This window comes from Egretta garzetta, unplaced genomic scaffold (assembly GCF_000687185.1).
Source record: "Egretta garzetta isolate BGI_Z169 unplaced genomic scaffold, ASM68718v1 scaffold235, whole genome shotgun sequence".
Lineage (NCBI taxonomy): Eukaryota > Metazoa > Chordata > Aves > Pelecaniformes > Ardeidae > Egretta > Egretta garzetta.
In genome coordinates this window covers 887756-901105 of record NW_009259792.1, presented here as the reverse complement: position 1 = coordinate 901105, position 13350 = coordinate 887756, and the positions used below count along the sequence as shown (strand labels likewise).

At 41.8% G+C, this 13350-nt stretch overlaps 2 protein-coding genes across 3 annotated transcripts in view; one reads left to right on the top strand and one right to left on the bottom strand.

Moving 5' to 3' along the window:
- Nucleotides 1–6989, top strand: part of TDRD6 (tudor domain containing 6) — a 13254-nt gene extending 6265 nt beyond the window's left edge. The window contains exons 3-7 of the mRNA XM_035895126.1: nt 1–2144; nt 2585–2703; nt 3946–4035; nt 4846–4903; nt 6540–6989. Of these exons, the coding sequence (XP_035751019.1) occupies nt 1–2144; nt 2585–2703; nt 3946–4035; nt 4846–4903; nt 6540–6610 (2482 nt within the window). The 3' untranslated portion in view covers nt 6611–6989. The remainder of the gene's footprint in view (nt 2145–2584; nt 2704–3945; nt 4036–4845; nt 4904–6539) is intronic.
- Nucleotides 6990–8778: 1789 nt separating this feature from the next.
- The window catches only part of PLA2G7 (phospholipase A2 group VII), a 9504-nt gene continuing 4932 nt past the window's right edge, over nt 8779–13350 (bottom strand). For both annotated transcript variants that reach the window (XM_035895115.1, XM_009639615.2), the window contains 5 exons: nt 11768–11881; nt 11399–11490; nt 10798–10971; nt 9558–9706; nt 8779–9115 (listed from right to left, as the gene is read on the bottom strand). In XM_035895115.1, coding sequence (XP_035751008.1) covers nt 9012–9115; nt 9558–9706; nt 10798–10971; nt 11399–11490; nt 11768–11881 — 633 coding nt within the window. In that variant the 3' untranslated portion in view covers nt 8779–9011. The remainder of the gene's footprint in view (nt 9116–9557; nt 9707–10797; nt 10972–11398; nt 11491–11767; nt 11882–13350) is intronic.

Genomic DNA, 13350 nt, shown 5'->3' with positions numbered 1-13350 from the left:
GGAAAGATCTTGTTCAACAGAAATACTTGATCAAGAGAACAGTGACATGGTAACTGTGTGTAAGCCTTTGCCTCCTCAGGCACAAAATGAAATTTCCAGTGTAAGTGACTGTAAATCATTTGTCTGGAAGTTTCCAGAGGCAGGTCAGACTGTAAAAATTTATGTCACAGTGGTAAATGGTCCAGAATATTTTTGGGGTCGCAGTGCTGATACAGAAGACATGAACTACATAGAGGAAAAAATAGAGGAGGCTGAAAACCTTGGACTAAACTCTTTGAAGGACTGCAGATCTTGTATTAAAAGAGGTGATATTTGTCTAGCAAAATACAGTCAAGATGGAAAGTTCTACAGAGCTGAAGTCAGCAGCATAAAAGGCGACAATGTAGTTGTTAGACATGTGGATTATGGAAGTGAGGAAGCTGTTAGTCTGGAGATGATCAGACAAATTCCATGTGAATTGCTTAAAATACCTAATCAAGCATTTGCTTGCTGTCTGTCAGGTTTCAATTTGTCAGAGGGCTCATGGCTTAGTGAAGCAAAAGATAAGCTTTATGATATGACCGAAGACCTCTTATTAGAAGCTGAAGTAATAGAAACTCGGGAGGATAAAGCTGCTGAAATCCCTCTGTCTGTTGTCAAGCTGGAAGCTTCTGGCAAGAGTATTAATGAAGAGATGAAGTCTCTTTGGAAGGCTAATAAAGGAACTGGTGACAACGCTTTCTCAAACCTTGAGAACCCCTTGAAGGAGAACAGATGTTCAAACAATGATACTGGTCTTTGTCTCAAAAGAGAAACTGCTGCTGTTTGTGGATTAGCTCAAGAAGAAAGTGAAAGTGCTTTGCTTTGTTTTGAACCTTTCCTGGGTGTAACTTCTGGGTATTCAAATACTGTAGAAGCAAATGTGTCAGTGGGAGCTGTTGAGTATATGTCTGGGAAGACTGGAGATGGATGTGAGACAGCTGAGCATCAAAGTAACTTTGATAAAGAAATGCTTCTATCTGAAGGAGAGAGTGATAACAATGTATTAATAGAACCAATAAGAAGCTGCAGTCTTTGTATTTTGGGAAGTGAAATGAAAGCTGCAGAACAAGAGTTATCTGAAGCACCATCTCGAGAGGATGCTGAACTGAAAGCAGAGCTGACAGGCAGTGCTTCAGCAGCCAGTCTTCTCCTAGGAAATAAACAAAAAGAACTGCAAAGGTTGCCAGTGCTCCAGGTACAGTCTTCTTCAAGGGACGGAATGGGGATGGTAGTAGAACTGGATCAATTACGAATGCACTCTTCATACGATGATCTAAAAGAGTTCATACTGGAGCTAGAGGCACTTTCAGCACAGCCCTCCTTTGGTGAAGAAACAAAGGAAACTCTGTTTCCAGAGTCCCTTGAAATGCAGGCAGCTTTGGTTAGTGAAGCAAGAGAGAAAGTGTTGGAACGGGAATCGTTTGAGCTGCCAGTTGTGAGTGAGGAGACAGGGGAGTTGGCAGCTCTGAAACTTCTTGAAATCTTACCGTCACTTAATGAGAGAGAGAACTTGGTAGCTTCAGTTAGTGATGGACAGAAGACAGTAGAGGTGATTCCGTCTGATGTTCAGCTTTCTTTAGGAGAGAAGGCAGAGAAACTGGAATTGAATTTGTCTGGAGTTCATAAAGCAGAAGCTGTACAAGAAGATTGGATGAAAGTAGAGCCTCTTCCCCTAAGGTTGTCTTCATCTGGTGGCAGACCTGAGAAACAGCTGGACCTGAAGACCCATGACATGCTGTCAATGCTAGGTGCCGAAATCGAGCAGCTTCTGGAACTGGTGCTGCCTGATGTGCAGCTGTCTCAGGAACATGTGGAGGAGAACTCGTCAGGGTTGGAACACACTGCACTGCAAAGTTCTGCAAATGGTGGAAGTCAGTTTTCATTTCTTGCAAACGACTTAAATCAGAGGCCTGTTTGCACTGTAAAATCAGGTGACTGCAAAGTTGAGAAACGTAAGGAGTGGCAGAAGAAGGAAGATGACTGTTATGGGGAGGAGTGGATGAAACAAGACTTGACCGGTGCATTTAAAGGATGTGGAAGTACACGTGTGCAGTCTTCAGAGTGCAAGCCTGGGGATGAAGTAGGAGATAAGCAAAATGAGAACTTGGCTGACTGTGGTGCAGGTAAAGTTTCTGACTTTAAGGAGTTAAATAATCAAAATGTTGTGCACATTCAAACATGAGAATAGTTTTCTTCTAGAAACCTGATTTTTATTCCCTAATAACTTACTAAATTAGTGTTAACGTTAGTATGCTTTGATGGGTTATGGACATAAGACTTAAGTGTAGTATCTCATTAATGAGACAGTCTAACAGCAGCCAATCTTACTTTGAGAGGTTAATGATTTTATGATTCAAAATTTATTTCTGAATATGAAATGCATTTTCAAGACAGTGCAGAATGACAGATTTTTAACTTTCAAATACTCATTAAGTACAAGTACTTTGGAGGGGGGCAGGGGAGTATAGGAGGAGGGCTGTGAGACATTTGAGCTTTTGGGAGGGGTGGTTCTTGTGTTGGTGTGTTTTCTTCCTCTTTCACTGATATGTCATCATTTTTGTAGAACACAGTGGGTATACTTGTAATCTGAAGGGCTTTGCTGTTGGTTCCAAATGTGTGGTATGGACCTCTCTAAAATGGTGTGAGGCTCGCATTTTGGAGGTATCTGAAAAAGGTACCAAGGTAAGTATGGTTTGAATAGCCTTTCTCCGTTCTTAAGATCCAGTCCTTCTTTGGTCTTCCTCCAAACTTTGAATATTTTACAGAAGTCCATTAACAGAATTGAACACTTGGTATTGCAAAGGCTGATTCTGGACTTGCAGACTACATAGAATCATAGAATGTTTTGGGTTGGAAGGGACCCCTAGAGGTCACCCACCCCAACCCCCCTGCAGGAGCAGGGACACCTTTAACCAGATCAGGTTGCTCAGAGCCCTGTCCAACCTGGCCTGGAATGTTTCCAGGGATGGGGCCTCCACTACCTCTCTGGGCAACCTGTTCCAGTGAAACAGCAGTGTCTCAGACCAAGTGGATGCTGTATGTCAATACTTGACATTCCCTTCACATCTTATTTTCTTGCATTGACTGTGAAGACTGAAGGATCTGGCTCCAGTTTGAGACACATACTCATATGTGTGTGGTTCTGCCTGGCCTGCAAGTTAATGTTCTGCTATGGGGCCATGTAACCATTAAATACTCATGAAACTTGGCATTATTTTAGTGATGTTTTGAGGAATTAGTGTTAGAACAGTAGAAACTTGTGAAGAAGCTTGAATTACATCATTAATAACGAATACACGACTATTCCTGCTTTGGCAAAATGTGTATTGAACTAGTGGTTGGTGGGAGTTAACTTTAACAGTACATTATAATCTAATGGGCTGCCTTGTTCTACTGCTGTTGAAGCTATGGGTTAAATAAGTTCAGGGGCAGTGTGTGTGTATGTACACATTTGCACAGACATTACACTTACACAAAAGGGCCTTTAAATTGTAATTCAAGGTTGACAATCCAACAGATGATTTCATAAAACTAACGGTTTGGAAGGTTGCATGCCTGAGATCATGGGAGCCAGCTCTTTTGCTAGTAGATTCATTGGGTATCTAAAGCTAACCTCAGCTGAGCATCTGTGTCAGGTATGTTGTGATATCCCTATTCATCAGTTTCCTACAGGTTCTGATCTAGTAGGTGTTTTCCATACTTCCTCTCTTACCATACTTGGATTAGAAGCCTAGGAGAGCCTTGAGCAGATTCAGTAGCAATATTCACCTTTATTAGAGGTTAACTTGCTCTTCCTTGCAAGATGTAGACTGAAAGCCTTCTCAAAGGTCCTCAGTTGCATTTTCCTACTACTATGTCTTATTTGCTGAGTGTATTCTCAGGAACCAGTGCTGTGCTAGATACAATTTGGCTCTGTCTGTACAGGTCTTGAATCTCTCCAGTGGCAATGAGGAGATTGTGGATCCTGAGAATGTTTGGAATGGTATTCCTGACTGGGCTTGCAGATCATCTGAGGTATGGTGGTGTGGACTGGGCGGGACAGTACCGGTTTTTAGAAAGGGTGCCCTGAGTGTAGCTGTGATTCTTTATTCTTGTGTCACCATGAGAATAGAAAGGCAAAGTAACATTAACCTAAACCTCTGCATTCATGCCAACTGCTAGAAGCATAGTATTTGTCTTTAAGACATTATATTGTCCTTCCTTCTCTGAAATCTATGGAGACTATAAAAATTTGTATAAATCTATTATATAACTGATATTATATGAATAGTTTACATAAATTGATTTATATAAACTGTCAGCCATTTGGCCTGAGGACAGTGAATTCGGTCTGGGAATAGGTTAATGAAAACAGCTTGAAAGAAGAAATATTACTGGAAGACTACTATTAATCAAGAACAATGCTGATGGCATGTGGCATTGACAGATCATGCTAGTAGAACGTGTTAACTAACTGGTAAATCATGAAAAATACTTCTATTACAAAGTGATTGGGAAATGATAGTAAGGTTTTCACTAGTGTTTTTCATGAAGTTCCAACAAATGGAAAACTCATGGCTGGAACCCAAAACTCAGGTCATCAGCCATGCTACTGACATGGATAACAGAATGAATTTCCAGTTCATTCTTCACATGCAGTTTTTGCATCAAAGCAAAAAGTGGGCGGAAGACTTCTGTAGTGAGTTATAAGGCGGGAAAACAGTAGTAAATAAGAGTCCAGCAGTGCTGATGTAAAAAGTTAAGTTTCCCATTGAGGTGCTTCCTTTAATACTAGACTATCTTGGCAATAGTGCCAGCTTCCTAACAGACTCCCCTTTTGTTTAGGCAATAACCCCTGCAACAGAAAACTCGCAGTCCTTACCAGAGGAGTCTTTACTGCAAGGTAAGACTACCTTAAACCTCCTAAAGAGGTTGTGTACTCGATGTTTAGATGCTTTCTAACTTTCTAGAAAATGCTTTATTTTTGAAAATAGTCCCCCAGCAGGACGAGGGCCTGCGAGCGCGAACGAGGGCCTGCGAGCGCTATATTTACTCTAATAGTGTTATAACTTTCTTAGTAGCACTAGCTTGTGTACTGTCAGTTTAATGGTAAATATATCCTATGAAAGCTGCTACTCTGTCTTGATTAGAAATCAATTTAGTATTTATTTACTCAGCTTAGTGGATTGAGCCTCTTGGACAAGCTGGGGTGGTATACCTAAGTTACAGGCTTTGGTAGGGTTTTGAACATCAGCCACTCGTGTGCTACTCTTGCTCACATTTCTGAGGCAAGGTGAGCGACTGCTAGGCAGACTCTATTAAGCATTATAGTTTGGGCTTTGAATGCCCCAATCCCTTAATAGACCTTGGTCTGTGAATCTAAACACATGATAAAACCATCGTAGTTGTTGTTAGGGTAGTTTGTGAATAGTGTGTGTACACTTTTATTGTTACTTAAAAATGCTGAAGTGTTTGGCAAACACCTGTTCTGTGTACCAAACAAAATAGTATAGATTCTTTTTGAATATACACTATTTCTATAATCTATGGAATCATAGAGCAGTTCTGCTTGAAAGGGACCTTTGGAGGTGCTCAGAGTGGGGTCAACTTGTTCAGGTTGCTTAGGACTTTGTTTTTGGGTCTGGAATCTATCCAAGGATGGAGACTCCAGAACCTCTCTGGGCAACTTGTTTCTGTGTTTGACCAGTGGTTGCCTGATGGAGACTGAACTCAGTTTAAGCGGAGATAGCATTTGTGTTTTCAGTGATTGAATTGGTAACTGTCTTTCAGTACAACTGTACTGAAAGCTGACTGTTTTATGGATAACAAATAATGAAGCCTGAAAGAGAGATCTAGTTACCCGACAGGCAAAGAAGTGGTTAAGATAACTTGTAGATTCACCAGTTTAACACTTTAATTAAATCCTCCCTCAATTGCATCACTCAAATGCAGGATTATTCTTGCTCTTACTGTTTCTGGTTTTGATAATACTTCTGCAGCGGTTACTACTTCATTTTAGGTTTGGTTTTTTTTTCCCCCCTCTTTGGTTGCAAATTACCATTGTCCAAATTTGCCCGCTGTCTGTGTTCTTGAATACTTTGCACAGTATTAGTGAATGCATCCTCTCAGCAACAGCGCAGAAAATGTGAGCTAAGGTCATGCAACCACGTGGCACAGAAATGGAACTTGCTGCACACGTGGGCCGCTGCCTCAAAAGGCAGTTTGAGTAGAAGGTGCCCGATCCACAGGATGCAAAAACTCCTGCAGTGCCTTATGCTAAGCCCACTGAGGGATGGAGTGGCTTGAACTCCTAACTGAAATCTGGGAGCACTGCTTGCTGCATCTTCTTGGGCAGTTCCATTGCTTCAACTGTCTTATCCTTACAGAATAACTTTGCATAAGTGTAGTCTTTTCATATGGTCCAGTACATTGATGACATTTAGTCTGAAGCCTTGTAGTGCTATGATTTAGGTATTAATGTGTTTATACTTGTTTATAGAAACATCTTGCTGGGTCTAATCTGTTTTTATTCCCTGTAGAAAAGCAAACTGGCTGCAGTTCAGATTTAGCTGAAGATCTCATGTCCTTCAAGATTCCTGAAACCAAGTGACGCGTTCACCACATGAAGCTGAACAAGTACCTGTGTACACAAACATCCCCATGAAAACGTGTCTTCATGGGAACACGAATACAAGCAAAGCATTGAGCGCTTCTTCTACCGAACAGAGCAAATGCCTGTCAGTACCATACTTCTCTGTCAAGGAATAGTGCTTGTTGGTAGACTTAGCGTCAGCTCAGCTTATAGCTGTGCTTTCTTTACTTAAGTAAGAATTTGCCTCCACGGGCATTCCTTACCGAATGTGTGTACTTACAGCGGTTGGTGGGTGGTTCTTGAACAAAGGTTTCTTGTGAGTTGCTGTATAGGCTGCTGTGTGGCACAATACTGCTTTCTGATGTTTGCTTTTTGAAAAGTTGCATTGTTAAGTGTGTGGGTGTTTTTTTTTTTTTTCTCTCTGAGAAAAGTTGAGGGTGTAGGGTTTTCTTGGCGGGGGGGAAGGAGTTTTTTCTTTGTAGGGGAACATGGTTGATTTGGGTTGAAGTTCTGCATTCGGTGCTGTTATAAAGCAGTGGAAGAGGCTGGAATAAAGCTTTGGCTGGCATATACTGATCAGTGTCTTGTTAATGACTTGTGTTTTTTCCCTATGTGTAAGGCCAAATGCTGTGTCCATGCAGAGTATCTTCGACTGTACTGCTGCAGCTAGACGTAGCTATGCATGTTCTGCAGTTACTGGTTCTGTTTTGACTCTAAACAGCTCTCTAGAGCACTGCAAGCTGTGGTGAATGCTTTGAAATGTTAGTCATGTACCAAATGGATCTTGTATTTATGAGATGGCCTTAATTGCACTAATGACAGATGATGCTTTTCCTTTAAATATGAAGCAGACCTAGTAGAGTGTTTTTGCTGCAGCCTATGTGCAGTGTGGTAAGGACTTCTCTGTAAGACAGCGGCAGCTTATCTCGCCTTATTTTCTACCTCACGTATTGAAAAGTGGTTTCTATTTTCCAGTCCTGTTCCATAGTCCTGTATAGCACAGGTTCTTCCTCCTTGTCAAAGGCTATGGATTTTTCATGCTGCCATAATGTTTGAGGAACCCAAGATTTCTGGCAATGTAATAGTCTTGAGTATCGCAGTAGATCTCGAGTGCTAGTGCTCACCCAGTAAAAGAAACACTTGCATGTTCATGCCCTTAACAGAGACAATACATGATGGTAGGCTGGAGACAATTTTATTAAATTCTGAAAAACAAGTCTTAGATATTGCAATCTCATGTTACAATCACAGATTATATAAATATTTAATTACACTGTTAACTGCTTTGCTTGTTCCACTTGCTTCAGTTGTTTGTAACCTGATTTTGAAACAAATAGGCTACAGTTAGAAGCAGTCCCCCTTTTGCAAGGCTTATCCATTTAGAAGTCACCCTTCCAGGTGGCAGCTTCAAAGAGTTTAGCTCTAAAAATTAGAGCTGCCTTTAGCCAACCATGTAGTCAACTGCTTCTACTGACAGTTACAGGCAGCAATGCTAGTGCCTGGGCAAAGACGAGTGTCTGGAGAGTATTACAACCATGGGAGACATCAAGCATTGCTTATGTGCTCCTTGTTAAACGGAGTGGTAGAAGTGATGCATCTCTTCTGTAATTTCACCTACAGCAGTATGACTGAGTGACAGTGGTAAGACAGAGATTAACAAGAGAGGCACTGCTTGCGGCTCTGCCTAAGGGGAATTACAGTTGCTACAGAAAGAGTGACCATTTCAGCAGCTTTTGGAAGGAAGCATCCTCAGAGTATGGCAGTAAACACATCTTAAATGTAAGTGGATTAAGTTCATATGAGAAGTCCCACGTCTGAACAAACACCTTTCTCTGCTATTACTTTAAACTATTTCCTGTAGCTTTTACTGTGACTTTTAATAAAATAAGACAGTTTTGAAGACCTTCTTCCACTGGCACCTCTGACTAGAGGGAGCAAAAACCTGCTCCAACTCTCAACTGTTGTCAGAGCACAGCTGAAATACTAAGTGGTTAATTAACAAAGGATTTTTTTTTCCCTTACACTGCAAAAAAGGCTTGCTGGATGCAAACTGACTTAAAGCTTGGTAAGCGAAACTTTAGTTGAGTTCCTTGGAGCTTAATCTCTCTCTCTGCCAACGATTCTAAGTCAAAACCAAAAACACTGTTTAAATTACCATCAAGTGATTTTTTTTTTTTTCCCCCCCAGCTGCCTGTAAAGCAGAAGTTACCCTGTTGCAGTATTTCAGAGAACCCCACTAACTCATTTGAACTAAAACCTCTCTACATTTTTATGATAATGTAACTTAATGCCTTTTTTCTTTTTTGTTCCATACCCCAAAAGCTGTGTTGGTGGCCAATGCTATCACATGTCTGAGCAATGTCTGGCCAACATTAGTGTCCTGATGTCCGTGGCATTTTCAGTACTTCTTTTGTATTCCTTATTCAGGTTCAGCTGGAGATAAGTCAATATTAGTACCAGGAATAACGTTGGGTCCTACGCCATCCACAAGGGAATCCCACTTATCAAAATCTTTCTTAAGACCTATAAAATGGAGGAAAGAAAACCCAGGTGGTAATGAATTAAGTAATCAGCTTTTTGTAGAGCTACACTGAAAAATTAAATTATAGGACAGATGAATGAACTTAGCAAAGCAGGGGAGGCATGATGTTTTAGGGAGGAAAAAATGACACTCTGGGTTTCTATGTATTAGAATAAAACCGCAATGTTCCTCCTCTGAATTGCCTGGATTAAAAAAGTATTAACAAACCTCTACAAAAAGTCAAAATGTTGCTTTTTCTACCTAAACTTTTCTGACACACTTACTTTTGATCTTGTTCTAAACAGAATGGTTATATAAAAGGCATCATAGGAACTATGAAGGACACGTTGGACTAGATGACCTCTAGGGGTCCCTTCCAACCCAAAACGTTCTATGAACATTCTATTAATTCAACTTCACATGTTGATGTAAAGAGATACTTACTCAAATGTTTCTGCAGGAAGGCTAGCGAAGCATGATTGCTTATATCAATAGCTTCATTTGGATCTATTTCTCCTTTTAATTTGAAAAATCTTCCAATAATTTCTCCACTCACAAAGGTAAAGTCAGGAAAGCTCTGATGTACTGACCCCCTGCAAACAGAACAATGATCAACAGGCTTGCAAGAATGCAGTTGTCTGATTAAACCAAAGATGCCACGGGTTGCACAGGCATCTTCAAGTTTTCACACATCTTACGCTGTCTTCTTTAGCGGAAGAAAAAACAGGTTACTCTCATGAGCATGTAAGATTAGCAGTAAATTCTGCCCTAACCACAGAAGGGAGGATGTTTTGTACATGTTTACTGTAAGTCACTATCACTGCAATGGCAATAAGGAGCAGGCTCGGCAAAACTTCAGCTTGTCTCTCTGCCCTGAGTACAAGATGGATCATAGAGCTGCTCACTCCCCTGCACGCAGGGCCTTCACTAGGTGAGCGCACAGCCGTACCCAGAGGGCTAGTTGATGTGTTGGAACACAGATGATGCACGAGGCCCAGAGCAAAACTTGGTGCCCCAAGGCAGGAACGCACACCTTGCAGTATCTTAAACTTAGGGTTACTGGCTGCTTTGGGAGAGACGTCTGTCTCCATTGTGGGGGGCATACTGCTGTCTAATTTAAACATGCAGTAAAAACCTGGGCCATGAGGATCATAGAATCATTTATGTTGGAAAAGACCTTTATGAGATCATCAAGTCCAACTCTTAACCTAACCCTGCTATCCCACCACTAAACCATGTCCCTAAGCACCTCATCTACCCAGCTTTTAAATACCTCCAGGGATGGGGACTCCACCACTTCCCTAGGCAGCCCGTTCCAGTGAAGACATTTTTCCTAACGTTTAACCTAAACCTCCCCTGGCACAACTTGAGGCCATTCCCTCTCGTCCTATCGTCCATTACCAGGGAGAAGAGGCCGACCCCCACCTCACTACACCCTCCTGTCAGGCAGTTGTAGAGGGCGATCAGGTCTCCCCTCAGCCTCCTCTTCTCCAGACTAAACAACCCCAGTTCCCTCAGCCGCTCCTCATCAGCCTTGTGCTCCAGACCCCTCACCAGCTTTGTTGCTCTCCTTTGGACATGGAAGTAGTGACTGGCTGCCTTTCTGCAGCTACATGTAATTGAACAGCTCAAGAGAGTAAACATTCATCTTCAACCAGAGAAATGATGGATCCTGGACACTTACTTGATAGTGATCATTTTCTTGTTTGTGTCATTGGAGCTGAGCTTCTTCATCTTTAAGATATTGTCAGCCCACTGGAATTTTTCAGAGTTGATAAAAAGCAGTGGTTGCTGGACACTGTTCTGGTAAATGTCATCACCTACTGGAAGCATCCATGCATCGAGGGCAATGCCACACCTGTCAAAAACAGAAGCAGAAATCTTTATATGGAAGTTCTCAGCGTGCTTTGATTTGCAGGAGACAGGGGAAAGAGAAACTATGATACTGAACAGGTAAACAGGTTAATGAATCGTTTTGTTTCAAAATGATTTCTACTCTGGGGGAAGAGAATTAATCCATTATTGGATTGTTTGTTGGTCTCCATTGCCAGGGGCATCTGGGCACAGGAGCTTCTACAGGGTCCCACAGTATCATGATATAATATGATACAGCTATTACAGTCTACCACATCCCCACAGTTGAAGGAAGCATGACTTGAGAAAACAAGACATGTCAAACAAAACTTTTCTTCAAGAGCGAATCAGTAGTTGGGGGATCTTTGTAAGGTCCCCTGCTCCAGACCTCTCAAGCGCCAAACGTCTCTTGCCTTGTTTTGCATACTTACCTGAATCTTATTTCCTTGCTGAGACTCTCAATAACTGTAGCACCACCAAAAGAGTGTCCCATCACAGCTATTCTGCTAGTATCAACAGAATCCTGTCAAAAAAATCCAGGTGCTGTAAGAGACTTGCTTTCCCAAACTTTTATTTTTTTCAATGGAATAATTTTTTTAGGCAACAGATCCTACTGAAGTGGGAAGAGCATCATTTCAGCTCCATTACTATCTATCCAGCTTGGGATGACCTGAGAATACGTTCATAGATCTATGGTGTGATCTTCAGAACAGTTTACAGGAACCAGTTTAGAAATGGAAGAGGAAAACGAGAAGCATTATTAGGCGTTTAACAAAATGCAGTCACCACCTTTCACTCACCTTTAGGCTATTCCAGTCAAAGTCTGAATTTAGTACATTCATTACTTCCTCTCCTGAATTGATTTTAAGAATGAGGTTGAGAGCTTTGATACACTCCTGCGCTCTTTGCTGCACCTGGGGAGAAAGAGAAGTTGGGGCAGAGCAGTGGAAGGAATTAGCAGACAACTACTAGGCTTGCCAGCCCTTTGCACACAAGACAGCCTGATTTTTTTCCCCCTAAGTGTCTGATACAACTAATGACTATTCTGAACTGCAGAATGGATCTGTAAAACGTAACTCTGATGAGGTCTGACCAACAACAAAACCAACTTTTGGAGGTCCAAAGAATTGAAGCTCTTGCGTAGATCCTGTGCACATGGAGGAATTTACCCCCATGAGCCAAAGACCTTCAACTCCTTTGTCCTGACACGACTCGGAGAAGGGGTTGTTGGGATGTGCAAAGGCTTAAGTTACACAACTACAAGGAAGGCTGACTTGCTGCTCCTCCTCATGCTCACTTCGATGAGCAATGCCATTACATCACTTGTAATGGCATTGTAATGTACAGCACAGCAATGCCCCATCTGCACAAGAGCTTTGAAACTGCTGCTCCTCCTCATGCTCACTTCGATGAGCAACGCCATTACATCACTTGCCCCATCTGCACAAGAGCTTTGAAATGGTCTTTACACTGGACAAACCCAGAATAAGAAACAGCCAAGAAGCCCGTCTCATTTTATATATATACATATTCTGGAAAACCATAGTAAAGCTGTTGCAAATAAAGGTTTTCATTATTCAGTGTAGGAAAAGCTTCAAAAAGAACCAAAGAACAGTAGCGTCCTTGGGAACCGCAGCACGTAGGCAGCCAGCAAGATGTCTGTGCATCACTGAATTTCAAAGAAATCTCTATCATGTGACTTCTCCACTAGTGGTTTTTGCAGGCAACGGCTTCTGGAGGTTATTTGCAAGCTCAGATGTTATGTATTTAGACTCGTAAGTAGGACATTGTATGCACACAGGAAATGACGTTTGTATTGCTGTCTGTATGGCCTGGGGAGATAAACACCTCCCTGGCTGAGTTTGCGTTAGCTGGAAGAAAACACTCCCATATTTTAAAGGTCAAGTCTGTGCTTGGAGGAGCTCGTAGGTATGGCCATATCGTATCTTGCATGGATGCTGCTTATAATCAGGAAGCCTGCATTGTTTACATTGCTATAAACCACAATAAACTGTGTTGAAGACAATGAAGCAAATGCTCCCCTTAAAGCAGCCATGATTCATCTTGCTATCCAACAGTAAACAAAAGCTGAAGCAAGCCTAAAGCCACACAAACATTTGAATTCAACTCTGTGCCACCTGAAGACCGGGCTGGGCAGCAAAAGTGTGAAGACACGGAGAAGAAACAGAAAGTTGAGAGGAACCAGAGGAGAAACAGCTGACTAAGCTTGACAGTGCAACTGCATAAGAAAGCTTTGTTGAGGAAGTAGTTTATGCTCTGAAGAAAGCTGTTGTTGGCTTTCCCATGTTAAGAACATAAGACCTGATGCATTTTTATATATCCCCTGAGTTGTGGTCGAAGACTGCAGACATGGCCGAAGGGA